The 27,710-nt window shown below is 39.8% G+C and overlaps 3 protein-coding genes across 4 annotated transcripts; 2 read left to right on the top strand and 1 right to left on the bottom strand.

Annotated features, from left to right (window-relative positions):
• On the bottom strand, positions 1-4,354 carry LOC144643235 (protein FAM204A-like). The gene is made up of 5 exons (XM_078502433.1): positions 4,133-4,354; positions 3,583-3,676; positions 3,037-3,148; positions 1,402-1,519; positions 1-791 (listed from the first exon to the last, which is right to left on the bottom strand). Exons 1-5 carry the CDS (start codon positions 4,238-4,240, stop codon positions 552-554), a joined length of 672 nt encoding a protein of 223 aa, XP_078358559.1. The 5' UTR covers positions 4,241-4,354; the 3' UTR covers positions 1-551.
• A 2,218-nt stretch (positions 4,355-6,572) lies between these two features.
• Positions 6,573-11,502, top strand: LOC144643206 (gamma-butyrobetaine dioxygenase-like). 2 transcript variants are annotated; one of them, XM_078502392.1, is made up of 4 exons: positions 6,573-7,401; positions 8,593-8,698; positions 9,240-9,442; positions 10,798-11,502. In XM_078502392.1, exons 1-4 carry the CDS (start codon positions 6,737-6,739, stop codon positions 11,129-11,131), a joined length of 1,308 nt encoding a protein of 435 aa, XP_078358518.1. In that variant the 5' UTR covers positions 6,573-6,736; the 3' UTR covers positions 11,132-11,502. The 2 variants fall into 2 exon arrangements, with proteins under 2 accessions (XP_078358518.1, XP_078358519.1); XM_078502393.1 differs by lacking the exon at positions 10,798-11,502 and adding an exon at positions 9,526-9,703.
• Positions 11,503-23,096: 11,594 nt separating this feature from the next.
• On the top strand, positions 23,097-27,652 carry LOC144643205 (gamma-butyrobetaine dioxygenase-like). Its single transcript, XM_078502391.1, has 4 exons — positions 23,097-23,849; positions 24,778-24,883; positions 25,451-25,653; positions 26,568-27,652. Exons 1-4 carry the CDS (start codon positions 23,185-23,187, stop codon positions 26,899-26,901), a joined length of 1,308 nt encoding a protein of 435 aa, XP_078358517.1. The 5' UTR covers positions 23,097-23,184; the 3' UTR covers positions 26,902-27,652.
• The last annotated feature ends 58 nt before the right edge of the window (positions 27,653-27,710 follow it).

Genomic DNA, 27,710 nt, shown 5'->3' with positions numbered 1-27,710 from the left:
AATCTTTCATTGTCATTCATAGTCCAAAATACATTGCCAATGGAAGACAATGTCATTGTTCTCTTGATAGTTTTTAATCTGTCTTAATAAGGTGGTAACAGAGCAAAAATCATTCACACAACTGGTAAAACAATGATCTTTTACTGGTTACCAGTCCTTAATCCACTGTACCCAAAAAGATGGCAACTGGTACATTTACCAATTTTACAATATCTAAAAAAATGTTTTTTACATCAGCATGGAAAATTCTACAGTGGAAATTATCACCATCTAAAGTACTGTATCTGACTTTGTTAACAGTTGTAAGGAGAGTCTGTTCCTCCCCAACAGTTGCTCACCAGGTGTAAGAACTCAACAAACCCAAAACCACCCTCTTAATACCTGTGATGGTATTCCCCTTCCAGCAGATTTGCAATGTCCAGGTTAATTCCACTGCATACAGGTTGGGATCTTCGTAGTAAGGTTTAAGCGATCCTTGTCTCAAGAAGGCTGAATAATATTCCAGTTTTGCATGAACTTGTCTCAAACATAGATCTTAATCTTGATAATTTCTACATGTTTCCTTTACTTTCCCATCTAGCCTTCTGCTCAAATGCCCAATGGGGTTTGGATCGTTTTCTTTTCTTGGCCTTTTCCTCATCGGCAGCTTTTCTCTTTGCATAGTCTCTACATTCAACAGCCTGGGCTACCTTTACTGCAAAGTCATGCTGCATCAGCTGTTTGTTGAGTTTCTCTGCCACTTCAAACCTCTTTTCTTTGAGTGCAACTTCCATCTTTTCTTCTATCACATCCTAAGGACAACAAATAAAGCAAATTATCTGAATAAATTTTTTCATCACGACATGGCTGGCAACACAGCTTTCACTCCATGATAGAGGGTTTTATGAAATGGTGAAATAGAATAGGAATCAAAGTGAAAATGAAGGTGTGATTTACAGTTATACCCCCACCCCTCTAAAAAAAAGTACTTGGGATAAAATAGTGTCCACTCCTCCGACCCCCATTCCACCCCCTTCGATGACTTTTCCAAAGTCTTTCAAAAAAAAATCCCACACAAACATAAACTAGCAACACTGTAAGCCCCCATAAAATACTTTCTAAAAAAACCCTAATTTCAAACCCCCAACATCAAAAATCATTTATTTCCTGCCCATCACTCAAGTTTTTGCCAGCTCCCCTGTACCATTTTATTTGTGACTGTGATTAACTGGCAGTAAACACCTTAAGTTTGTGGCCCTAAGTAATTAAGACTAATTTAATGAAAAGGGTGGCAGAGGGGCCCAAGAAGAAAATGGTGCTGGGGGTTTACAGTGCCATCAAACCTGCCCTTGGTTCTATCAATGTATGCACATGTGTACAAGAGGTTAGCAGTGAAGAGTAAAAGGAAATTTAGACTAGTACCTTGGCAGTAGGTCCGCTGTAATCTGAAGATGTCTCAGCTTCTTTTAGATGTGAATCAGAATTAAAATAATGTTGCAGCTCATTCCACCTTTTTTCATAACCTTTTCTGGCTTTATCTCTACATATTTATATAGAGAAACATTAATTTTAAAATCAACTATTTATACCGGTAATATATGTTTAGCAAGAATTAATACTGATAACTGAATAGCAATTGTTATAAGTAAACAGTAAAGTTACAGTAGAGTCACATATATTGACAAGTGTTTCTTAGCATACTTTCAGGGCTGCAAATTCCAGTCGTACATCGGACACTGGCCGACCACAATTTGCCAATGTCCGATAAAATTCCAACTGTGGTCCGACAGAATGTCCGAAAAACTTTTTCTTTGCTTTCCAGTACAAACACCAATGTTCTGTGTTGACAACGCATTAGATAAGCAGGTTTACATATCAAGCAGTACATATAACTGTGATATGATGTCCGACCTCACATTTGTTTTGTCCGGTCAGGGCTCAAAATAATTTTTGGAGACTGACCGGTCATGTTGACCGGCCAAATCAATTTTTGCTCGGTCATGTCTCGTTTTTGACCGGTCAAAATATTGAGTATTTTCTTTGAAGCAATAGCCTATTCTGCCAAAAATTTCGCCTCATAAGCTAAAACACTTGTTGTTAAAGAGTATTAATAAGGCTTGAGCTTAAATGTTTTGATCGCTAAATGTGTCATTTTATTATGTTCGCTTAATTTCCATTTCTTCTGCGTTCTACTCTACATAAAACAAAATGCTCAGTAGCCGTAATGTTATGTTACTCTGCAAGTTTTACATTATTTAACGACTTACGGGTGGAGGCGATCTTGGTTGTAAGCACTTTACTGGTCTTTACTACTGAACACTAAATAGTATTAATAGCAGACGTTGATTGATGCCATGTTCATTGTTGTCTGTTTAGCGTATTTACAGACGTGGATGTTTCCTGTCTTTATTTAAGCAAACCACTAACAAATCCGCGTGACCGTCCTATCTGTATTCTACAAATTTGTGACTACAAGAGCTTGCTGCTATGATATTTTATGATTTTACTGTAAAATTTCAAGAAATACTGCGAATAAATTTTTTTGTGTGTGTTATTTATTTGAAAGCCGTGTACGTGACCGGTCAAAATGACCGCCCAACCAAAATTTTGTCTGGACAAATTGTCATTTTGGCCGGACATTGTCCTTTGACCGGCCATTATTTTGAGCCCTGGGTGACTTAGTCGGACACGTCCTTTCAAAAGAAAAAAAAATTGGAACCCCTGTACTTTAGGTGCTTTATTAGGCACCCACCTCGCTCGATTTACGGCCGAAGGAACTTGGGCTGAATAGAAAATGGTGGTTCTTCCAAAATTTCTGAAAGAGAGGTTACAGCCTCGCAAGGTAGACCCAAATTTCCAAACATTTTCCCCCAGAAATGTTACCGGTAGTTCCATTCAACTTTTATCCTTCAATTTCCAGAATTTTCGGTTAAATGGTAATTCAACACTTTTTAGATTTTCAGGAAACTTTCCCAGGAAGTTTCTGTACCATTCACTCCTGTTGCAGAACCGCAATCTTTAGTCAAATGGAAAATGCCCAATATTCCCTGAACTTACTTTTCTAGTTGATGGGATGATTTGTTTGGTTTGCATTTATTGCCTCCTTGCTGGGTCAAACCTTCATCACGAAGCACTGCAACGTCCTCATCACTTCTGAGATTATCCAAAACTTAAAATGAGAAACAAAATCACCATCAAATGGGTGGAACTCTTAATCTGACCACCAAAATCTGGCTACATCAAAGAGGTCTTTTTAACTTTTATTGATGACAGAATATGTCAATGAAAGGGGTAGAGTTTCTGTTAAAAGGGTAGGGAGTAAAAGCTCGGGGCAGAGCCTCCCCATACAAAAATTTTTGGGTACCCACACCCCCCCCCCCCCCCCCCTACCCGGGTTCATAAGTTGTCCAGAATTCAATTTTTGTAAAAGATATTTGCTGTCGGACTCCCATACAAACACTGTATAATTTCTACCCGCTTTGCCTACTCGTCAAGATTGCCTCGAAAACCGTGATTAGGCCTATTTGGAAATGGTCAATTACGATAAATAATTATAATTTGCTTTTCATGTACAAATGTCACTATTTACAATACTCGGAATACCTGATTTTGTTGCTTTCTTCTTGATGTCTTTAATTCTCTTCTCTGTTGAAACTTTGCAGCAGTTGATTCTACGTTCTCTCAATTGCTGAAATTTCTAGCAAAAAAAATACAATTTTGCAGATTCAAAACAATGGGAATGCAAAAACAAATTTGAAAGCAATTACTTACATTAGTGGGACTAATAATTACATGTTTTACTCATTCTCCAATTTGAGTGTCGTGCAGTAAAATACTATTTTTATGATAAAATTTCAGATACCGGTAAATATTAATTTCGATATGATAATTAAAAGCGACTCCAGACATTTTTACCATTATTTTTATTTTTTCTGTTTGTTTGGAAGAAATACTGAGTTGGGCCCGGAGATCAAAGTACATGTGCTGCTATCCACGGCATTTATCATTCACCCAGAAATCCATAGAAACTCAGAAAAATTTGCTGATTAATAAACAGAGTATTGGGTTCGTTGTTTTTGATACACTAAAACCAAAAAGCTTAGCCGGGTTTTGTGCAAAGTGACCCGGGTGGAAGGGCAGTTTCAGTAAATACCTGCCATGTTTCTTCTGATATTCCACGTGGAGGACCTTCCTTTTCTTTGTCACTATCACTTTCAATTCCAGAATTAGCTTGTTCTGGTGGAGGAACGCTTGAATACATAATACAGCACAAATCACTTCACTTAACTTCGGTGTAGGACGCCATGTTTAAACTCCGCTGACCGGTGAGATTGGTGTCCCTGTTTGGCGTCACGCGACTTCGTCACGCAAGAAAACGTAAATCGTCGAGGAACAGCCACCTGTACCTGGTGCCTAGCCTCCCACGCAGTCGTTCTTAGGGGCGATCGTGTAACACTCCTCCTCACGAAGGGGAGAAGTGTAATGCGATCGCCTCTAATGCGACTGAGTGGGAGGCTACTGGTGCCTTGCACGCCCGTTTCAAAAAGAGAGAGGCGTCTGGGTACGAGGCAGGTGAAGGAACGCGAACTCACAAAATGCATAAAAGGGCTGGAAACCGAGTTCACCCGGGGGGTAATTACCAAGGATCTGAGTGGGGTTTGCGGCGCGCTTCCTGGATCCCGTACTCAGTATTATAAAGCTAGTCTCGAATAGGCTTCTTTCGATATATTAAAATTCAGCTTGGTAGCGAGGCCTAAAGGACACAAACAAAAGAAATTTTACAAGCACGTTTACTCATTTCTTTTGTTTGTGTCCTCAAGGACTCGCTACCAAGCTGAATTTTAATATATCGAAAGAAGCCTATTGCGTTTACTGATCCCAAACGTAGGTTGAAATTCAAATTATTCCCTTTATTTGTTCTCTTGTTTGTGATCAGTGGGGAGCTCGAAACAAGCCTTATTTCACAAAAATATGCATTTTCCCCTACCCTATTTCAGATCAGACCGGACCGTATCCAGAAACTACTTCGGTCTGCAAGGTCTGCATAAATTATTTTCTCTTGATAGAGCTAAATAGCAAAGAAGGGCTTCAAACTCTCGAAGTAAAATTTACTGTACGAACCTTTGTTATTGTTGTCGCAGTTGTTGTCACTCTGAGCGATGCCAACGTCCACAATGTTTTCATGCATCTTCCTTCCTTCTCATTGTGTATGTTTGTCCCAGGGGGTACTCAAGAAAGTTTTATACTGGGAGGCTCCGCCCCGAGGTCCAACCCCTTTCCCTTTTATACGCCATTTTTGACAGAAAACGTACCCCTTTCATCACCTACATGACATGACATATACCTAAAACAGGAAGCGCTTAACCCTTAATATGCTGAAATTATTCCTAAAAACGCGTTTTTTGACCGTTAATCGATTTTCTTGGCTCTACGGTCCAAAAGTTCTCTAAATTTGCTAAAAATGTATTTTCTGACAATGCAGGAAGATTTTGATAAAATTTCCATGTAAAAATGTACAATATTTTACTTTGGCGCATGCGCATAAGCCAAAATTTGGACTTTCCGATTTTTTCCTTGCTCCTTTCCTTTCGTTTTTCTCTGCTTTCTTATTCTCTCTATCTTTTACTCTGTGCACCCCTTCCACTGGCCTGAAAAGTTTTGATCTGTACGTTTGGCCTGTTTTAGCACCAATTTTACACCAAAAACTGATCGCGTTTTTTTCGATTAGCTCTGTCGGAATGCAGTCAATATTGAAGATGGACAGTCCTGTGGAAAGATCTATCCAAGCTCTAGAAGATGCAAATAACAAAAATCTGCTGACGTGTAAATTGGTGACGTCATAAGTGGCAGAATGGCCATTCCTCCAAATCCCGGAATAATCCGCGCTTAGCATGTTAAGGGTTAATAAATTAAAATGATACAGTCATAAATAGGGCTGTCCAAAAGTTGCTCGAAATTTCTTATAAAGTTCCTCCCAAATCCAAAAAGTTGCTCAAAAAGATCTTTTAAAAACGTTTCTTTTAAGGCCAAAATTTCAACAATCGTGAAGATACCGATGAAGTCATGTTTTTAATGCTGAATGATCCGAAAGTTGAAGCATCTTCTGAACTTTCTCGGAAATCTTCGGCCAATTTCGCTAGTCTTCGGAGAAGTTCGAAACTTCCGTGTGGCCTTGAACAAAACTCGGAAAATCTTGAAAAATCTTCGGCTTTGAAATTGCAAAGAAAAAAGTTGCCAAACCCATTACCATTATTGAGAGCTAACCGTAAACAGGCTAACCGGAGTGCATAGTAGGCTAACCAGCTGACTCGTCCCCAGTCGTCTTTTGAGTCCGTCTTAAGTCGACTGCTCAACACGGAGGGACGACTGGGGACGAGTCAGGGCTAACCAGGGTGTATAGTAGACTTACCGGAGTGCATTGTAGGCTAAACGGAGTGTATAGTAAGGTAAGTGGCGGAAATATTGAAGTTTTGCTTGTTTCGGTGATTTCGTTTCGTTTGTTTCGACGGTTTCGTTTCGGTGGTTTCATTTCGATGTGTCGGGTTTTAGTACTTGCCCTTTTAAAAATACCTAAATGACAGATTTCCTTAATTAATCGAATTAAGCGATGAAATGGTGCGTGACACTTGAACTTATTGCGGTATATCACGCGTTGAACCCTCTTTGAGCTTTAATAGGGTTAACCTGCGATCAGGCGTCTTTTTTTCGCGGTGGGAGGAGGTTATAAAAGGGTAAGCATTTATTCTCGTTCTCGGAAATGCTTTTTCAACTGAAGCACGTTTTCAAATTTCGCTCTGTAACTCTACGACTGTTGAGCACTTCTACAGCTTTGAAAGTAAACTACGCCGCCGCCGCAGCTCAATCGACAAACAACCCAACTGTGCAGAACATCCACAAAGCAAACGATAATGGCATGCTTCATGTAACATGGAACAACAACACAGTTAACCGCTATCCGTTTGTCTTCCTGCGCGATAGCTGCCAATGTCCGCAATGTTTTCACGAATCTTCACTACAAAGATCATTCGATACGGTGGGCCAATTAAAGATGGACATTCAACCAGATCGAGTCGACGTTTCGCAAAATGGCGAACAAATTTCGGTCACTTGGCCAGATAAACATGTTAGCGTGTTTAACTCGGAGTGGCTTCATTCCAGGCGCTTGGCGGAAGAACAAGATGTTTCGAAGGGACCGTCAACACTAAACAGAGAAGGAGTAATATTTTGGAACGCAGAGCAGCTTCAAGGAAAGATACCTCGCCATGACTTTGGTGAGGTGATGGAAGATGATTTGAAACTGTACGAATGGCTACATTCGCTTAACAGTGTTGGAATTTCACTCGTTTCTAACACCCCTACCCAAGAAGGCCAAGGCTATAAATTGTGTGATAGAGTTGGATATGCAAAAACGACACATTACGGGTATGTAAATTTTTAGTTTTCGTGACATCGGGAGGCTTATGGGCCCTGAGGGATATTTCCAAACCAAATTTGAATAAAATAACAATGTGCAGTGATACGCCCACCCAAAACCCCTTACGAAGTTTTATAAGCCCATGGCTTACAAGCAAAATGTTCAGTATCAGGAGCCATAAACGATTATTGCTCTTGACGAAATACAGTATACATAACTCATTCACCAGAAAAAAGCGACATGTTTCGCTTCCACCAGCAATGGGCACGAGTAAAAAGCGAAACGATTGACGATCATTGACTTCCAACAGCCAAAAATCGCCTTTGACCCATATCTTTGACTTGAAGTAAAGGTGGTAATGGTCGTCTTTGCCATACCTTCACATACCTTTGAATGCAGCAAAGGCCGTCTTTGATTTTGATCAAAGATATTACCGCCTTTGACGTTTATCAAACTCCAAAGGTTCGGTGACAAAGGTGCAAATGTGACTTTGACTCGTGTCAAAGGTACCTTAAATTACATCAAATCTGTTACTATTTTTTTGATGGTTTTTGCGGATGTTTGGGAGAAGATAGTTTTTCTGAAAGGATTAGTAAAATCTAGCGTAATAAGAAATATTGAAGATTTAATGTGATTTTAAAATTAGAATTTGAAATTAAAAATGCGTTGGGGTCATCTGTGTTCCATATTTTTTTATCCTTTCTTAAAACCTCTTACAATTACAAATTCATGTTTACCCCCGCCGTAAGGAGAAAGAAGTGAGACTTTTCGCTTCTAACAGCCAATGGGTGGGAAGACGCGAAACAATTTAGCTTTGTTAAAAATGACTATAACAGTCCACGAAAGTAACAAAAGATGTATTATCATGAGGTATACAAGCATGAGATTTCTAACAAAAATTGAAAACGTCTGGAAGACGTTTTCAAACTCTGTCCATGCGTCATGGATAAATCGTTAAAAACTAAATATATTTTGCTCTCCTTTCAACTATTCACGTTATATCTTCACATTGGTGTTCTCTGCGCATCTTGTGAATGAATGAAGCTATTGAGGCATAATTTTAGCTCCTTTATGGGGAAAATGCATCAAAATCGCCATGATACTGCCCCTTTAATTAAGCGAAACGTTTCTCTTCCAACAGAACAAAACATTCCAATTCCAACCGGCATTTCAAGAATGACATTTTGATTTGATTCTAGCCCTCATTTTGAAGTACAAGCAAAGTTTGATCCCAGCAACGTGGCTTACACCACAGATTATCTGCCGTTACACACTGACATGGCGTATTACGACTATGTTCCTGGGGTAAGGTAATCAGTTGAACAAATAAGTCACTATAGACCAAGCAAGAAAGGGAGACCTCCAAAAAGATACGTTCTCCATTGAATAGTCTTTAAGCTTACCACACGTTACCATAGCAATATACTTCTAAGTCACTAAACACAGCATGAAAACATAACTTTACCGTGGTGTAAAGCTCAAGTAAAGCTGGCGTAAATTTGGAATTTAATCAGCTATACGCTAACTTTACGTTCTTCAAGCTGACCTTTATGCCCGCTTTACACTCAAGTATAAAGGTAGATAAAAAGACTCCTTTACACCAACTTTAAATCACATTTACACACGGTAGCGTTAAGATTTAACCACCTTTAATTTCACGTAAATCCCAATTTTCACGCTGTGTATTAAAGGAGTGGAGGGTGGGGTGGGTGCTTATAACTAGGATTTTATGGTACTTTTCTTTACCAACATCCCTAACGTGCAGTAGCCTTTAACTACTGGTTGTAGTGTTAAACAAAATGCGACGGAAAACAGTGCTAAATATGTTGCCGTGACTCTTGTTTAGGTGCAACTTCTTCACTGTATCGAGAATGTTTCCAGTGAAGGAGGCGCCAACCAGTTTGCGGATGGATTTTATGTGGCGCAGCAGTTGAAAGAAAGCGACCCGAAGACTTTTGATCTGTTGTCGACCACTCGATTTCAGTACGTTGATATTGGGAAAGACGTGTTTGGTGAATTTAGCAAGAAATGCAATCGTCTCATGATAGAGTAAGTTGGGTTTTTCATCACTTTGTTAACCTTTGGATTTCGCAGAGTTGCTTATACAGCTAATATCTCCGAGCATTTCACAGTACACAGCACAGTGAGCAAAGACCAGACCACAACATCGGGAACTCCATGCCCTACCGTGGCTCTTTACGATGAGTGGGTTCTTTTACGTCCCCTGCTGACTGAAACACTGAAGATGCAGGAGACGGGGCAGGAGACCTCCCGCACGGTAGTCCGGCGCTCTTCCATCTGAGCTAGCTGGTCGGTGGGTTGAAATTGTAAACTATTGCACTGTAATTATCTGCAGTTCTGTGCTACACTCAGCTAAAAAGTAGGACAAACGATGAACAGTGAAATTGGTTCAGATACCGTACAATTCCTAAGCTGCGGGCTTATATTTGTTAGAAAGGTTTCAGGGGCTTATCATTGGAATGAATTTTGCGTTTCAAAAACGTTTTGGTTTATATTGGGAATACAATATAAACACTACCGAATGGTCAGTCTCACTAAACATAACAACTTAAAAAAAAACTTGAAACGAGTTCCACATTCGTTAGACAAACATCTCTGAGCATACTCTAACGACATAAAATATAGAAAACAAGCTCTAATATAAAGGGCGCTCAGAATTATAATCTGAAGAAGTTGTATCACTCTTCACAAGCCCATGGACTTCTCTCGGACGTGATACTGATTATCAGAAGATGTGGGGACGTTTTTTTTTTTTCAGGAGGAACTACTTTCGGGGTGGGGTGTGGGACTCATTATCGTGTTTTATTGTGTATAGCTACAAAACGTGAAAGTACCCCCCAACTACCATCCCGGCCAAAACGGTTGAGACACTGCTAATTTTCACCAATTTTGGTACTACAGCTTATTTTTTGTCAATCCCCCCTCCCCTATTTCAATGTTGTCAATGTTGTCGTTTTATGGAAACAAAGCCTGGTGAATTGCAAACCCCATAAAACAACATTGAGTTGGGGGAGAGGGGGATAACATGCAAGCTAGCCAGTCAAGACATTTGCGAAAATCTGTGAAATGCATCCAGGATTGCAGGAGACTCGATTTCCATCACCTTTCGTTTTAAACTGAAGGTTCAGCTTGAAGAAAGCCTTTAAAAAACGTTTAAACTAGTAAAACCAAAGAAGTAAGTTATGGTATGGAAGAAGAAGTAAGTTAGGGTATGGGACGAGTCGAGCTATCTGCACTGATCAAATGCAAGTGCAGCTAATAACCTGCGAAAGATAATCTGCGCTCCTTTGTGCAAACGTAACCAGTGTTTAGAACTAAACAGACGCATTGATCATGATTTTGGTAACCAGTAATTCCTCCTTTTTTTGTTATTTTTCTAACAGGTTGGACGAGAATGGGCAAATTATTCGATTCACCTGTAGCAATCCCGTGCGTAACTCCATCATGTTTGCATCACCAGAGAAAACCATTCAAATATATGAAGCGTACCTCACTATTGGTAGAATGCTGAGTGACCCTGCCAATCAAATAGAGCACAAAATGGTGCCAGGTGACATGGTAACATTCAATAACAGCCGCGTGTTGCACGGAAGGTCCGCGTTCAAAATCACAGAAGGCTCAAACCGTTGGCTGCAGGGATTTTTTCTGGACTGGGATACTGTCTACTCAAGGATGAGGGTTTTGGCCAAAAGGTTTAATATTCCGTCTGGTTTGTAAAGGTCTTGGCCAGGCAGCTCTGTCCCGAGTTCGTATCCGATCGAACTTTTTATCATGACAAAGTAGCTTTTGATAACACTGAAACGTTCAACTGTTTTGTTCTCAAAGGACTAAGGAGGCTTGTGGTCCGAGTGGTTGGAGTTTGGAGTCCTTATCCCTTTAATTCGGGCACAGTTATCCCTTATCCCTAAAAGTATCAACAGCGTTCTCCCTAAAAGTATCTCTGTCTGAGTTTTCACCATACAGAAAAGTGAAATCTTGCATAAATGTCTCATTATAAACAATAAATATCTTATTTATGTTTACCTTTAAGAATAACTATTATAACTTTGATAAAAAAGTCGACAGGCCTGCACAACTTTTGTGCACGTGAATTAGCTATTTTCATAGTTTTGATCTGCGAGTATATCTTTAAGAGACCTTCCCCTTTTGTATGATATAAGGGACCGGTCATTATTTATGTAGAGGGGGGGGGAGGGAAAAAAAGAAGGGGGGGGTCAAGGCTATTTCAGAGTGGCAAGAGGGGGGGCTAAAATTTTTTATAAAGAAGTTTAGGGGGGGATAAGCAGTTTGAGGTGGGTAAAACAGTTAAATAGAACAGTGCAAACACCATATGTGAAACAGTGAGATGCTAAATTGTACAATTTTATGCTATTTCTATTGTTTTCTTTTGTTTAAACTCCACTATTATGTACAACTTTAGTGATTTGTATTTTACAGAAATACTGTTTTCACTCTAAACTCCATTGTTATCTTAAAATTAATTTTAGTTAATAAAGAAACCAGACCTTTATAATCTGCTTTAATATCTGGTTTGACTGAAATTATTTTCTTTTTACAAAATGATTATCACTGCAATAGCCCAAGAAGTAATAAAACATGATATTTATGACAACAAGAATTCAAAGTAATCCCTTTACAACTTTAGGAAAATCATTGGAAAGGAATTATATTTTGCATGGATATTACATTTGTGTTCACCATGAGAGCATAATTTGTAAAAACTACCACTTTTCCAAAGTTAAGGAGTTAATAATAGAGGTATGTTTACTATACACATAACTCATCCAAAAATTTGCCGTATTGCTGGACAAGTATCCATAGCAAAGAAGCCTTGGTTGACTAAGTGTTGATCCAGCCTTTTTGAATTAGAACAAGTGTGCAATTAAGATTGTATGTAACATGCATTTAACAATAAATTACTTGAGGCATATAAAGGGAGATATGAGGTGGGGGGGGGGGGGTCATCACGTAAATATTGAATAAAGAAGGGGGGGTCACTTGCTACTTACATGGCCTGGAGGGGGGGCCTTACAGAAATTTTGATCTTTCCAACATATTTTTCCCTCCCCCCCTCTACCGGTCCCTAAGGAGAGGTAATTTGAATATTTTTTGATCAATTGTTGTTGTTTTATCAAATGCCAGTTTTTCATGAGTATTTGCTTCATGTTTGGTACTGCTAGGTGGTATTGCGTTACAAAAGCCAAAATTTTTTATTTGTTTTAAGGTTCTTGGTTGTTAGGTACTTGGTTCAGTGTAAGGCCTGCTTCCTGCTTTCAAAATTAAATCCCACGAGAGTTCTTTGGACTAGGGTCTCTGGGTAACCTCTCTCGATATGATTTGATTGGAAGTGCTTGATTTTTTCCTCAAATGTTATTCTAAGCAGTCTCAAGGCCTCCCCTTTGATGAAAACTTTCTTAACTCTTTGTAGGTGACACGACGAGTAATAAGTTTACTGAAATGTTTCAGTGGGCTTGAATGAATCTTTTTGCCTTTGTAAGCGCTGGTGTCCAGGAAATTAAATAAGTAGTTTCTGCATCGAAAACTTTCAGCTGTGAACTTGATTGTAGGATGATGATTATTTGCTTGTTCAATGAACTGAGTTAAGACCTCTCTATTTGCGTCCCAGATAAGAGGGAGAAACAATGTCGTCGATATATCGTTTCCAAGCGAGAGGTTTGATTGCGCTTTGGCTAAAAAAATTCTGTTTCCATAAATATATTGCAAAAGCGACCGCCTTGGCCCATGGCAGTTCCGTGTGTGAGGTAAGTTTAACCATAAAACTGGAATAAGTTTTCCTGTAATATAAGCCTGAGCGCTTGCGCAAATAAACGTGTAGGGAGGGGAAGTGTGTCTTTATTAAAAGTGTCGTATGCCTCGCATACTGTTTGGTCTGTTTGAATTCCCTCTTCTTGTGATATATATTAGGATACAAGCTGGTTACGTCCATTGATACCATAGTTGCGTTCTCTGGAATTTTAGTCCTCTCAATGAAGTTTTTGAAGTCGGTTGTATCTTTGAGATAGGACTTTTGTTGTTGTGCTATCGGCTGGAGTAGTTTGTCAACAAATGCTGATAGTCTCTCTATTGGACCTGAATCTCCCGAAATTATAGGTCTCCCGACCGGAGTCGGTTTGTGAGGCGGGTTTGGTGTTCGACAAAGCCATTTTAGTCGTATCGTCCATATGGTGTTCATTGTTAAGTACTGTAATTAATTGTTGTACTTTACGGTATTACTACTTTACGGTAGGTTTCTCGATCACTCTGTTTGTAAATGCATGCAGTAACTTCATGCAGTTCTTTAACAAATGCCATGATGATAAGAATAAAAAGCGCACGTGGGACCAGACAGAGCATGTGGTCACTCACCCCAGGCCATCCGGGACAAAAGCGGTGCTCTTGGTGCAAAGCGTTGGTTGAACTGACTCAATACGACCGATAACTACCCTGGGTGCCAGAGGTTTTTCTTGCGCGGTTTCCGGTGTCAGTCATGTCTTTATTGTGACCCGCGCGAAAAACCTCTGGAACAGAGCGCTAATCCTTTGATAGCGCCGAGCCAATGACAAGCCTGTTTATATCAGTTTAGTCCAGAATCTGGACTAGAAAGCTGATTGGCTTCTTATGGCCTCCCATGGGTCTTCTAATCTAAACAACGCTGTGATTGGTGTATAAATATAGCGAACACTGCGTGAAGTTACGTGAAAGGCGCCTGTGAAATGTCTTGATGTTTTTGTTTTGATGTGCCGGAATTTTTCTCGCGGCTTCGCCACTCGTGGCGTGACAAACTACTCCAGCCGAAGTATCCACCGCGCGCGAGAAAAAATCCTCTGGTACCCAGGGTAACCGATAACCGATCAAGGGTGTAAAAAATGTCAGCAAAAATGTAAAAAACACAAGCCGAGGGTGATAAAAACAGAGCCTGGACGTCACAGATCTTGTTTTTCAACTATCCCTTTAACTAATCCTGTTCTTCCCTTATCCCTCAACTATTTTTCCCGTTATCCCTTATCCCTAAAATTATTTTACCTGTTATCCCTTATCCCAAAAACCCCTAACAGGGCCTTACTGCTAGACTTTCTTGCAACTAGGTGTAGAATGTGTAACACAGCAGTCTTGAGTTTAACTACATGGCCAGGCTATTGTGTAAATAGCAACCGTATAAAAACGAAGGATCAAACTGAAAGGGACTATTTTTGTTTTCATCACAAGGGTATAGCCGGGAAAGTCAGTAGCGTTTGTGTACGAAATACTGTACATAATGTACTAATCTTGGATTTTCGATTACCCCCAGGGGGTACTCCGGCTTGTAAATGACGGGGATGATCGAATGGAGGCAAAATTCAGGACCCAAAAAAATCCCTAAGTCTTCCGACATTACCCAAAAAAATCCCTCGACCAAAAATAACCCCACAAAAAATCCCTTGTCAAATTACCCCTAAATTGCCATGAGGTGCAATAAAAAAACACAAAGAACGCTCGTTTTGTTTATTCATCATACCATAAATACACCAAGGCCGCGCCAAGGCACATTAGTTCGTTTTTAATACCCAAAAAAATCCCCTTTCTAAATCAAGATACCCAAAAAAATACTTACCAAATTTTCCAACCCCAAAAAATTCCAGAATCGAAAATTTCAAACCCAAAAAAATCCTTCGATCATCCCCGTCATTAACTAGCCGGATTACCCCCCCCCCCCCCCCCTGGGTCGGTAACGGGACAGTAACAGTTTCTGTCACTAACATAAACGACACAAGGTATCGTTCACTAATTTTATCCGAGACCCAGTTGCGAAATCCAAATCTCAGTTCCCAAATCGAATTTTCCCAGTGTACAAATAAGCAAATGTGTAACAGAATCCCATTTTTCGTAACATTTATTTAAAGAATCGTTTTCAACAATCTTAACATTCCTAGTTACTCACAGTGATGCAAGCAGAATTGCATTCTCCTCCTCTCATATCATATCGCCGATGCACTCGCGCTCTTTTTCCGTTGGAAATTGAAGGCAAAGGCGAGGTCAAAAATGCTTATAGCTTTGACTTCACATTTGACGCCCTTCAAAGGTGAAGTCAAATATGTAGCAGCTTTGCAACTTACTTTTTTTTCACTTTTTTTTAGTTTCTAGCATTCGTATCTAGACCTGACAGATTTTCACGATTTTGTTCCTTTCCTCACAAATTTTTAGTTTCGATTGAGATGTCGAGCCCTTGGCACTATTGATTATAAAACACATGGGTTTGCTCAGAAATACGCCATAAGGGACCGGTCATTATTTATGTAGAGGGGGGGGGAGGGAAAAAAAGAAGGGGGGTCAAGGCTATTTCAGAGTGGCAAGAGGGGGGGGGCTAAAATTTTTTATAAAGAAGTTTAGGGGGGGATAAGCAGTTTGAGGTGGGTAAAACAGTTAAATAGAACAGTGCAAACACCATATGTGAAACAGTGAGATGCTAAATTGTACAATTTTATGCTATTTCTATTGTTTTCTTTTGTTTAAACTCCACTATTATGTACAACTTTAGTGATTTGTATTTTACAGAAATACTGTTTTCACTCTAAACTCCATTGTTATCTTAAAATTAATTTTAGTTAATAAAGAAACCAGACCTTTATAATCTGCTTTAATATCTGGTTTGACTGAAATTATTTTCTTTTTACAAAATGATTATCACTGCAATAGCCCAAGAAGTAATAAAACATGATATTTATGACAACAAGAATTCAAAGTAATCCCTTTACAACTTTAGGAAAATCATTGGAAAGGAATTATATTTTGCATGGATATTACATTTGTGTTCACCATGAGAGCATAATTTGTAAAAACTACCACTTTTCCAAAGTTAAGGAGTTAATAATAGAGGTATGTTTACTATACACATAACTCATCCAAAAATTTGCCGTATTGCTGGACAAGTATCCATAGCAAAGAAGCCTTGGTTGACTAAGTGTTGATCCAGCCTTTTTGAATTAGAACAAGTGTGCAATTAAGATTGTATGTAACATGCATTTAATAATAAATTACTTGAGGCATATAAAGGGAGATATGAGGTGGGGGGGGGGGTCATCACGTAAATATTGAATAAAGAAGGGGGGGTCACTTGCTACTTACATGGCCTGGAGGGGGGGCCTTACAGAAATTTTGATCTTTCCAACATATTTTTCCCTCCCCCCCCTCTACATAAATAATGACCGGTCCCTAACATGTCAAAATATAATTCTTTAACTGCAATAAAACACAGTCTTGCATTTGTTTTATTTGTGGTTTTGTAGGATCAGTTGACCCTTTTAATAGCAGAAATATTGAATTATATAAAGTTTAAGGTCGCGGGGGATACCAACATCATGAATAAATTCATGAAGGGAAATTTTGCTTGACCTGCATTTTTTAAAACGCTTATTTCTCGGCTGTTGTGGGTGCGATTAAGCTCAAAATTTACAGAGACATAACGAAATGATGAAAGATTGTGAATGTCATCTTTTATTTGGTAGATTGCATTTTACGGCGATGTTATAGCCTCGTTAGTGCCAAATTGGGAAAAACATGATTTTGTGGCAGAGTTTGCGGAACGAGTAGAAGACAGCACACTGCGATTTTGACAAAAACTAATCAGTCAATACCTCTAGAGTGTCATAACAGAAGCGGATTTTTTAATTTAAAGTTTGCCAGCAAGTTATGGCGGTTTAAGTGCGCAAATTTGAAATTAATGTCTTCTACCTCTTTCTAAAAGCGCTCTTTTAAAATTCCGCTTCTGTTATGACACACTACAGTATTCATAGTTTACCTATCTGCAGTGGCAAGTCATGGAGTTCTGTATCCGCGCTGTATTCTCTGCCACAAAATTGTCGGAAAAGTCCAAACTTTGAGATTTCCGAAGGTGTCCCGACCTAAATACGATCATTTTGCCAAGGAGAGATGTAATTATGGTAATCATATTCCACGCTTTTATGGTGAGAACAATGCGTTTTCAAAAAGGACACGATTGTTTATGCCGAATATTTTTGCGATTACTCTGAGTACACTAGTTGCAAAAATAGTAAAATTTAAATAAAAATAAGCTCAAAGACTTCCTACAATCTATATGAACGTATATCGCTAAGTGTTGTTTTAAATTGTGTTACAGGACAAAATGCACTGCAACTAGGGGACTAACTCAGTCAGACTTCAGCCTCTAGGATCAGTAGTCTTCTTTATTCTTCAGCTCTTACTTTCAGCCGTTGCCGGCAGTAACTCATGAACTTACACCAAAAACTGGCGATTAAGTCCATACTGCGCAGTGATTGGCTAAAAGCTACATTCTTTTGAAGTTCGCGAGAACTATAGAAATTGCGGTTTCTTTGATAGTCGAAAACGTGCTTCGAGTTCAGAGTAGGATTTAAGTCATCCTCGGAGACCCAGGGGCAGTTAGTGGGGGCGACGGGCAGCTTATCGGGACAACGGGATTTTCGGGCGAAAGTTTACAACATATAGCGTAACAGCCCCTGGGCACTTTGTCTTACCGAACCAGTTCCAGAAGCGTTTGAACTCCTTCCTCCTGATTGGCCCCAAAAAAAAATTTTTGTGGCCAATCAGCGACGAGGACCGGCCAGGAGACTCTGATGTCTTCTTACACGAAGTTGTTTTCCTCATAGACTCGTCGTGGATGCTCTGCCCATCAATCGGATGCTATTACATGGAGAGTCTCAGAAAAAAATAAGCCTTAGACGACTGCCAGTTCTACACTGTTAGTTGCGCGCTTTTTAATAGTTATTCAATTTAACAACAATTCTTATTATTTTTCTCGGTCGTTGCCCGACTTCTGGAACTTGCCACGGTCTGGGTACTTTACTGCACGGGCCACGCGTTAGCGAAGATATCGCTGTCGTCACCTATTGTTATTTTGTTGCCAGCTTGACAGTTAAAACAAAGGGTTTTTGTTTAATTTGTTGGATATTTAAATAACAAAAACAAAACTTATAAACAGGAAGTGCTCGCGTATAGCTTTAAAAACTTTTGGTTTCCTTGCGCTATGCTACATTTAACATATTCCCAGGCCTCGTTGTTTTGTTTTGCTTTTTTATCTGAGACCCACGTAGTATCATCCGATGGACGGGCTTAACAACAACGGACGTGTCTATGAGGAAAACAACTTCGTGTAAGAAGACGTCAGAGTCGCTCTTCTGGTCAACCTCGCTGATTGGCCACAAAAATATTTTTGTGGCCAATCAAGGGGAAGGAGTTCAAACGCTTCTGGAACTGGTTCGGTAAGACAAAGTGCCCAGGGGCTGTTACGCTCGATGTTGTAAACTTTCGCCCGAAAATCCCGTTGTCCCGATAAGCTGCCCGTCGCCCCCACTAACTGCCCCTGGGTCTCCGAGGATGGATTTAAGTGAGATATCATCCAAATTGAATGTTTAACTTTCGCTCAACTGAAAGTATCTTTAGAAGCGATCCCGAAATCGGAATAGTTGATACCAATCACGGCAGTTGCTGGACAGAATGCTTCGAAACCAGAATGTACGTGATCCTATTTTCTTTAAGCAGCACAAAAGAATTAAAAGCTATATTATGAAACTTAGTAAATATTTCCCGCGTGTATGAGTAAACCTTAATTAAAGTGTTCCATTGTTCGTTTATATCGGAAACTAACGTTTCCGCAGTTCTTTTGAAGTACACGACCAACGCAATTACTCATAAGAAGCTTAAGGTTTACGTCCAACGCAATTATGCATCAGTCAATTGAAACCCCGGCCCCCCGACCCCCGGGACTTAGCGGGGATTTAACGCGTCCAAAGCCGGGATTTAACGCACTTTTAACGGCGCGTTGGCCCCGGTAGGCGGTGGATTTAACAAAATGTCAGTAGACCGGGGCCGCGGAGCGGTGATTTAACAGCATCCGATCACCTGAAGCGGGGACGGCAGCCGGGATTTAACATAAAGGACTAAATGCTTTTCTCAAAATGTTCGTTCTGAGGAATCCGTTCTAAAAAGTATCCACGCTTCTTCCTTGATAAAGCCTTTCGCGACGCCTGGGTTTGTATTTAATGTGTTCGCACGATAAAAATAGACTGATTGTACTTGGAATCTGCCACCTTTGTACACTATCGTCTCCAAGAAAGTAGTTTCTGTTTCTGAGATTTCAGCCGTGAATTATATCGTAGGGTAAAAGCTGTTTACCTTTAGCAGAAATTCTTCTATTTTGTCTCTTCTTGTGTCCCACATCAGTTTAAAAGACGTCGTCAATAAATCGTTTCCAAAGGATCGGCTTATTGCTACTTGTCTGAGTATTTCGTTTTCTATTTTGGCCTTGACGATGACAGCAGAAACTGCGGCGATTGTCGTGCCCATGGCTGTTTGATGTGCTTAAAGATAATCTTTTCCATTGAATTGGAACGAGCTTTCTTGAAAGATCACACTGAGCATCCGGCTCTTAAAAACCTGTTAGGTACGGGAGGGTCTCCTTGATGAAATTCCTCGTATGCTTCGCATACAGTGTAAATGAGACAAGGAAAGCTTTTTTAGTGTAATTATCTTAATGAAGTTATTACTGAAAGTCTGTCGCACGAAGCTTGTCGCTGTGCTATCGGCTCAAGTAGATGGTCAACAAAAGCTGAAATACGTTCTTTAGGGCAATCACACCCCGATATTATGGGTCTTCCGACAGGCGTGTTTCGGGTTTTAAATTTGACCAATTTGTGTCTCTGACCACGACAAACAATTTTAAAAGGTTTTTGGCGGTAACAAACTATATCAGGTTTCTTTTCGACCTCATAACTATATATGGAGAATAAATGAAAGAAATAGACTTTTCAACTTCTGCAACGAAATCGAGATTTTTGTCCGGTTTTTTTTTACTGAATGATCCTGAAAGTCGATTCGGATGCCCCCGCTATGCGGGGCTTTTAACAGACGTCTAGGCCCCTAGGGCGGGGAAATATGCCGGGATTTAACACTTGGTAAATGTTAAATTCCCCGGTAAGTCCCGGGGGTCGGGGGGCCGGGGTTTCAATTGACTGATGCATTAACTAAGATCACATAACTTATCTCAAAACATGTTTCTTTTAACTAAATTCACTCTAAGCATAGCTAAAAGCACAAACACTCGTACTTGCCAATCTAAAATAACTGTGATAAACATGAAAACACTATGAGAACATTTTGGACTATTAAAATAACCCGAAAGGTTAACAAAAGGTGTTTACGACAAACGTAAGTTAATTACTTTGGCCAAACTCCGTTAGCGGTTTGTGAGCGGATGTTATTGAATTCCTGACCAACGCATGGTATCAAATTATTCCTGGTAGTATTGAAATCGACCGTGGGAAAGTTCGGTAAAGGTTAATTGACTGAGTGAAAGGATTAGAGTGGCAAGTTGTTTTTGTTTGAATCACTTCCTGAGTCGTGGAAGGTTTGCCTTCGTGATAGTTTGTTTTCAGCAAGTATTTCGAATAGCGCATGCCAAAAGCGAAGCCTAATTTAATGTCACACTTTAGGTTAATAATTAATAAACGTATATTTCAACATCTATAAAAATATGCTTCAACAATTGGTTAAAATATCAAAGAAACAGGGATTTTTTACAAATCACGCGCACGCGCCCATATTTTTCTCCAGTCATAAATATCTCGTAAAGTTGTCGATGTGAGTCGTTGTACTTCGTGCATACGCTTTAAATAAATGCATAATGATGAGCCTAAGGTGTCCCCCGCGACCTTAATAGCACTTCGTTCTTTGGACAAATCCTCAAATCTCAGTTTTATTTAACCTGCGATCAGGCTTTCTTTTTTCCGTTGACCCCTCCGCCGCGCCGCGAGAAAAATAACGCCTGATCGCAGGTCGGTAAGTTTTATTCCGAAGCGATAAAAGGCACATGGATTAGGCCTGGGGACGAGGAGGACGTCTGTGGCAACCCGCGTTTCTTGGCGGGAAATCGCATTGCCAAGATCTCTGTTGTGGCAAAGAAATTTTATTTTCAAAACGACTGTAAAACGCGAGGGGAAAAGTTTGTATTTTGAGCTCTTTTTATGTCAATGTCGACAAATAATGGTATAGAAAATTCATTTTCAAGGCTACAGGGCTCAAGCAGTCTACGAAGGAAAAGAGAGCGAGAAAGATCAAGAGAAAACAAGCGTAAAAGAAGCAAAGAACAGCGACAACGGGAGCATGAAAAGCCCCAAGAAAAGTGACCGAAAAGCAGCGAAGAGCAACAAGAATACAACGAGAATGGCTCGGTTAAACAGGGAAAGAAATATCAAACAACAGCGAAAAATAAAAAGAGAAAAGGCAGGCAAAAGAGGCAGAGAAGTACCGAAGAGCCACGAGTAAAAAGTGAAAGAGGGATCAACTAAAGAAACAAAGAATTTAGGATATAACCAGAATCTCATAAGGGTTGGGTTTCTGATATAACCAAGAAACAGAGAAAGGCGAAGAAAAAGAGAAAACGAGAAGAGAGTTGGAGAAGGTAAGACGTAAGCCTAAGTTAAAAAAAAATCAGATCTGGAAAATGTGGTAGGAGATACAGGGGATAAGCGGTACTTCTTTGTTACCTCAAATAGTTTTTGCTATATAATAATGCCGAAAATTGAAGGTGGCTCTGAACCAGTCGAAGAATATTTTTTAACCTTTGAAAAACCTTTTGACTAAACATGCTGATTATTATTTAATAATAAAAAGGGGAATCGCTGTGCTTGTTTTTAAGTAATGAGTACTTGAAGCGAAAATAAACTATAAAGGGTGTTTTTAACGGGTTATACTGTTGCTATGGTAACCATTGATGTCATGAAAATAACCACAATTTGTTCAGCAGCAGTGACTGACTATTTGTTTGACATTATATTATCAGCAAATTGTAACAATTTATACTACTGACAGTCTTCAAACCGTTGTGAGCCTTCTTCCTCTTGTTCCCCGAAACATGTGATGTGGCAAGGCGTGATTCGGGGGACAAATAAGTTCAAAGTACGAAATAAAATACAAACATAAATACATATACATACATACATAAATGAACATAAGCAGCTGTAAGTCGACATATAAAAGGCCATAAAAGGGTCAACATTATTAAAAAGAAAAAAAAAAATGATTTTTAATTTTTGTAATTAAAATTGCGATATCTCTTTTTTATATCGGCAAAAAAACTTGGAACGTAGATTATTGTAAAGTTGACACGAGAGTATAAAATGGAATTCATGTTCAACTTCATTTAATTGTCAGAAAAGACAAATTCAGAGTTTTTCTGGCGTTTAGGAATTGTATGTCTGCCAGTCTCAATTGATACTGTGCGTGACACCAGACCCAGGGGGGGGGTACTCCGGGATCAAAGTGACGGGGATGATCGAATGGAGGCAAAACTCAGGACCCAAAAAAATCCCTAAGTCTCCCGACATTACCCAAAAAAATCCCTGGACCAAAAAAAACGCCCAAAAAAATCCCTAGTCAAATTACCCCTAAATTGCCAAGGCCGCGCCAAGGCACTTTAGTTTGATTTTAATACCCCAAAAAAATCCCCTATTTAAATCAAGTCACCCAAAAAAATACCTGCCAAATTCTCCTACCCAAAAAAATCCCGGAATCGAAAATTTCGACCCCAAAAAAATCCTTCGCACATCCCCGTCACTTGGATCCCGGAGTACCCCCCCTGGGGACACCAGAACCCAAGCCTCCATGGTCACGTCAACTACACTGATTCGTGCGTTACCACCTTATCGGAAATCTCGGCTTGAGCTAATCTGAACCTTGTACAATATCCTCATAACTTGGGGTAGACATTCATTTCGAATTCAGTGTCGTCTACAATAACAATGCTTTCTCAACTGAAGTACATCTTCAAATTTCGCCCTGTAACTCGACGATTGTTGAGCACTTCTACAGCTTTGAAAGTTAACTACGCTGCCGCCGCAGCTCAATCGACAAACAACCCAACTGTGCAGAACATCCACAAAGCGAACGATAATGGCATGCTTCATGTAACATGGAACAACAACACAGTTAACCGCTATCCGTTTGTCTTTCTGCGCGATAGCTGCCAATGTCCGCAATGCTTTCACGAATCTTCTCTCCAAAGATCATTCGATACGGTGGGCCAATTAAAGATGGACATTCAACCAGATCGAGTCGACGTTTTGCAAAATGGCGAACAAATTTCGGTCACTTGGCCAGATAAACATGTCAGCGTGTTTAACTCGGAGTGGCTTCATTCCAGGCGCCTGGCGGAAGAACAAGATGTTTCGAAGGGACCATTAACACTGAACAGAGAAGGAGTAATATTTTGGAACGCAGAGCAGCTTCAAGGAAAGATACCTCGCCATGACTTTGCTGAGGTGATGGAAGATGACTTGAAACTGTACGAATGGCTGCATTCGCTTCACAGCGTTGGAATTGCACTTGTAACTAACACTCCTACCCAAGAAGGCCAAGGCTATAAATTGTGTGATAGAGTTGGATATGCAAAAACAACACATTACGGGTATGTTAAATTTTGTATTCGTCATAGACATGTATACACAATGTATCGTGACTAAAAAGAGAGTTTCGATTTTTATTTATTTGCCTACATTTTAGCTGTGATCTATCACTTCTGGTCATCGCTACTAGTGGAGTCGTTTGTAGCCTGTGAACGCAGAAGATTTCCTTCTGTCATTTGCTGGGAGCTTCCTAAGAAAATCGCTTTAAAGTATAAGATAAAATACGTCAAATGCTAATGGGATGTTAAAGCACTGTGAATATTTAATGTACATTCGCCACGCTTCGGCAGCCTTCGAAAGACTTTTAACTTAGCTCCATTAGAATATAAGCTAGCATACCGTGATGTACCACAGGTTAGCAGGGTAGTGTAGATTTTGATTGACTGAAAATATTTGGAATTTGTACTGAGGGGATATTGTTATGAATTTTTGCGAGGGAGTGTTTATTCGCAACAAACATCTCATTTACAATACATTTGCATAAATATACCGAACTTGTGGAGTCGCTACGATCTTTCCTAAGATCGATCGACTGTGCTTGCAGGGCAGCATAAATATGACCGCTGTATTTTAAAAATCTTTGAAGTGGTAGCCTGCAAACAGGCCCCCGAATAGTTGGGTTACGCGAGCAAAGCGAGCGGCGATTGAAATACGATCGAATGTCACGTCTCTGTTTTATCACGCAATTTTTGCAATTTACGACCCAGTCTCCTTCGTGCTCAGCCGTGCTGAAGAGCGTTGCGTGACGTTTCATACCTTCATCTATTTAGCGCAAGTCCTTTGTGGAGACACGGGTACCGGGAGTTGGCAACTACATACAGACAGTGTAGGTCTGCCGAGCTGCTGCCCGCTGCAGCTACCAACTATGCAGGTAGCAATGTCATTGCCTGATACGATCACACATTAACTGAGCTGTGATTTGATTTCTAGCCATCATTTTGAAGTACATGCAAAGTTTGATGCCAACAACCTGGCGTACACCGCAGACTCTCTCCCATTACACGTCGACTTGCCTTACTTTGATTACGTTCCTGGGGTAAGTTCATTAGTTAACTAAAATAATCAGTAGCTAGCTAAAGGCCAATATTAATAAGGAAATATGCTTTAACCATTTACATGTACTTGACTTTTAACTTACAACACATATTATCAAAACAATAGACTTCACAAAAAAAAATTATTCATTCACTGCATATTGATCATGCATGGGATTGTAAAAATGCGTTGCACCTGACCGTACGGCGCTTTTTTGCTTAATGGCGTAAACTTGAAAAACGTTGAACAGTTTTTAAGAATACTTTTAATAAATTTTTCAATGTGTGAAGGCTCTAATGAAACGCTATTAGAAGATCACACTGAAAAAAATACGGAAGAGCAGGGCCATAGACGAGGCAAGATCTTGCTCAGTAGGGGGTCCTGGGGCATTTCCTCCAGAAAATTTTGAAATCTAGAAGCAATGAATCTCTTTCAGGGACACTTTTCATTAGTTATTTCTTACAAAAATTCAATCTTGTTCAACTGGGGATTATTTTCCCAACCAAACGTATTTGTTTTCAATTTTGGTGTGTGAAAAACTAAGTCTGTTGCCATGGCTTTTGTTTAGGTGCAAATGCTTCACTGTATCGAGCAAGTGTCCAGTGAAGGAGGCGCCAACCAGTTTGTGGATGGATTTTTTGTCTCGCAGCAGTTGAAAGAAAGTGACCCGAAGTCATTTGAACTGTTGTCAACGACTCGAATTCAGTTCGTTGACTTTGGGAAAGACATGTTTGGTGAATTTAGTAAGAAATTTCCTCGTCTCATGATTGAGTAAGTTGAGTTATTAAGTGCTAGTTGGTCCTAGATACAGTCTATATATTTTGCGAGATCGAGATGTAAAGCCAGGAAATAATCGTAGTCTTTTTTAAGTCTATTGAAACAAGGTTTTGGACGCCGTCTTGACGGGTAGGCAACGCCGTCAGAAATTACAGTGTTTGTATGGAAATCCGCTGGAAAATTAAAAAAAAAAAATTAAATTCTGAACAACTTGTGAATCGTTAAGTTAATATAATAGTCAAAAGAATTTATTCACCGAATTTGCAATTGAAAAATGTAGCTGGGCTAAAAAGCGTTCAGTTACGTTTTGAATTTACCATACATTTGTCTATATTTTTTTTACCGCGAACCGCGTCAACCCACCGAGCCGGAACGTAAATCTGCGGGGAAAAATAGACAAATGTGTGGAAAATTTAAAACGTAACTGGATGCTTTCTATTACAGCCACATTCATTAAATTTGGAGAATATAATCCTTTGTCTAGTATCTTACGATTCATAAGTTGTTCACAATTCAATTTTTGAAAAAGTTTTTTGCCATCGGTTATCCATGCAAACACTGTAATTTTTGACGGTGTTGCCTTGCCTACAACCTTGACAAGGTCTATCGAGGAATAACAAAATAAGTCAGGTAAGGAATTAAATAATTCGTAAGCTAAGGGTAACGAAAACTTTACCAAAAGGGACCAAGAATTGTTGAGATATGAGGAGTGGTAGAGTTTTCTTCAGATCGAATGCATCGATGTGCCATCTTTTTCCTCACGTGACCAGCGTTCAAAACCAAACACACATCAATCAAGATTTTGGCACCCAATCCTTATAAGGAAAGTGTTGTTGAAGTGGTGTTCTTTAACTTCATTTTCTTTTTTCGCTCTCCTCAGTTTTTTTGTCGTTATTGTTTTCCGACAGGTTAGACGAGAATGAGCACGTTATCCGATTCTCTTACAACAATCACGTGCGTGATTCTATCATGCATGTTTCACCAGAGAAAGCCATTCAACTGTACCAAGCGTACCTCACTATTGGTGGAATGCTGAGAGACCCTGCTAATCAAATAGAGCACAAAATGGTGCCCGGTGACGTGGTAACATTCAATAACAGCCGCGTGTTGCACGGAAGGTCCGCGTTCAAAATCACAGAAGCCTCAAACCGTTATCTGCAAGGATTTTATATGGACTGGGATACTATCTACTCAAGGATGAGAGTTCTGGCCAAAAGGTTTAATATTCCGTTTGGTTTGTAAGTTCAGTGAAGCGCAAAAGCCGGTGCCCCGAGCTTGTATCCGACATAATTTTTTGATCACGACGAAATTACTTTTGAAAACACTGGAACGTTAAATTGTTTTGTTCTCTAAGGACTAAGGTGGCTCGTGGCCCGAGTGGTTGGAGTTTGGAGTCTAAACTGTTACAATCTAAAATGTAACACAGCAGTCTTGAGCTCAACTACTTGGCCACGCCATTATATATGTAAATATAGCAACCACATAAATAGGAAATATAGAATTGATACCTGAAAGGTACTATTTTTAGATTCTTTTACTATTTTTAGATACTTTTTGGAAAGTAATGCTTGATTATAAAAAAACAGGTTTCCGTCAGGTATCGGTAAGTGTAATATAATATGCCGGTTATTAACCCTGGGCTTATACAAATTCATATAAAGGGGTTTAGCATGAGCTTATAACTTGGAAGGCTTACATCCGGAGAGGATTATAAGCGGCATAAAAACTGTTTGGAAATAGGCTGACTTAAGGGCACTTTTATTTGTCAGAACAGGCCGACCGGTCCGGTACATTCGAGAACAGAATTCCGTTGCTAGTCAGATTTGTCCTGCCAAAGCAGTCAATGCATAAAAATTTTACACTGTTGTGGTGGATTTGTTGGAAAATCTAGTGGAAAAGGCCTAACCACTGGGCCGGCCTGCCAGTTCTGTCTAATGGAAATCGCCCTAAGACTCTTGCATGGGGTTACACTCTGATCAAACGATCTGAGAGAGGGAGGGGGGGGGGGAGGACTTTAACCGAAAGTCAAGCTTATAACCGGGGGGAGGGGG

The sequence above is a fragment of the Oculina patagonica genome, chromosome 2, assembly GCF_052425735.1.
Source record: "Oculina patagonica isolate OP01 chromosome 2, crgOcupat, whole genome shotgun sequence".
NCBI lineage: Eukaryota > Metazoa > Cnidaria > Anthozoa > Scleractinia > Oculinidae > Oculina > Oculina patagonica.
Note: the sequence above shows the minus strand (reverse complement) of the source record. Positions and strands in the feature narration are given on the sequence as shown.

Excerpts from the sequence above, each read along its gene's own strand:
- LOC144643235 (XM_078502433.1), bottom strand. The coding sequence starts at position 4,240 with ATGTATTCAAGCGTTCCTCCACCAGAACAAGCTAATTCTGGAATTGAA. Across the intron at positions 3,149-3,582 it reads GAAGAAAGCAACAAAATCAG|TTTTGGATAATCTCAGAAGT; the intron begins GTATTCCGAGTA and ends TCTCATTTTAAG. Across the intron at positions 792-1,401 it reads ACAGCGGACCTACTGCCAAG|GATGTGATAGAAGAAAAGAT; the intron begins GTACTAGTCTAA and ends TGTTGTCCTTAG.
- LOC144643206 (XM_078502392.1), top strand. The coding sequence starts at position 6,737 with ATGCTTTTTCAACTGAAGCACGTTTTCAAATTTCGCTCTGTAACTCTA. Across the intron at positions 8,699-9,239 it reads ATTACGACTATGTTCCTGGG|GTGCAACTTCTTCACTGTAT; the intron begins GTAAGGTAATCA and ends ACTCTTGTTTAG. Across the intron at positions 9,443-10,797 it reads TGCAATCGTCTCATGATAGA|GTTGGACGAGAATGGGCAAA; the intron begins GTAAGTTGGGTT and ends TTTTTCTAACAG.
- LOC144643205 (XM_078502391.1), top strand. The coding sequence starts at position 23,185 with ATGCTTTCTCAACTGAAGTACATCTTCAAATTTCGCCCTGTAACTCGA. Across the intron at positions 24,884-25,450 it reads ACTTTGATTACGTTCCTGGG|GTGCAAATGCTTCACTGTAT; the intron begins GTAAGTTCATTA and ends GCTTTTGTTTAG. Across the intron at positions 25,654-26,567 it reads TTTCCTCGTCTCATGATTGA|GTTAGACGAGAATGAGCACG; the intron begins GTAAGTTGAGTT and ends GTTTTCCGACAG.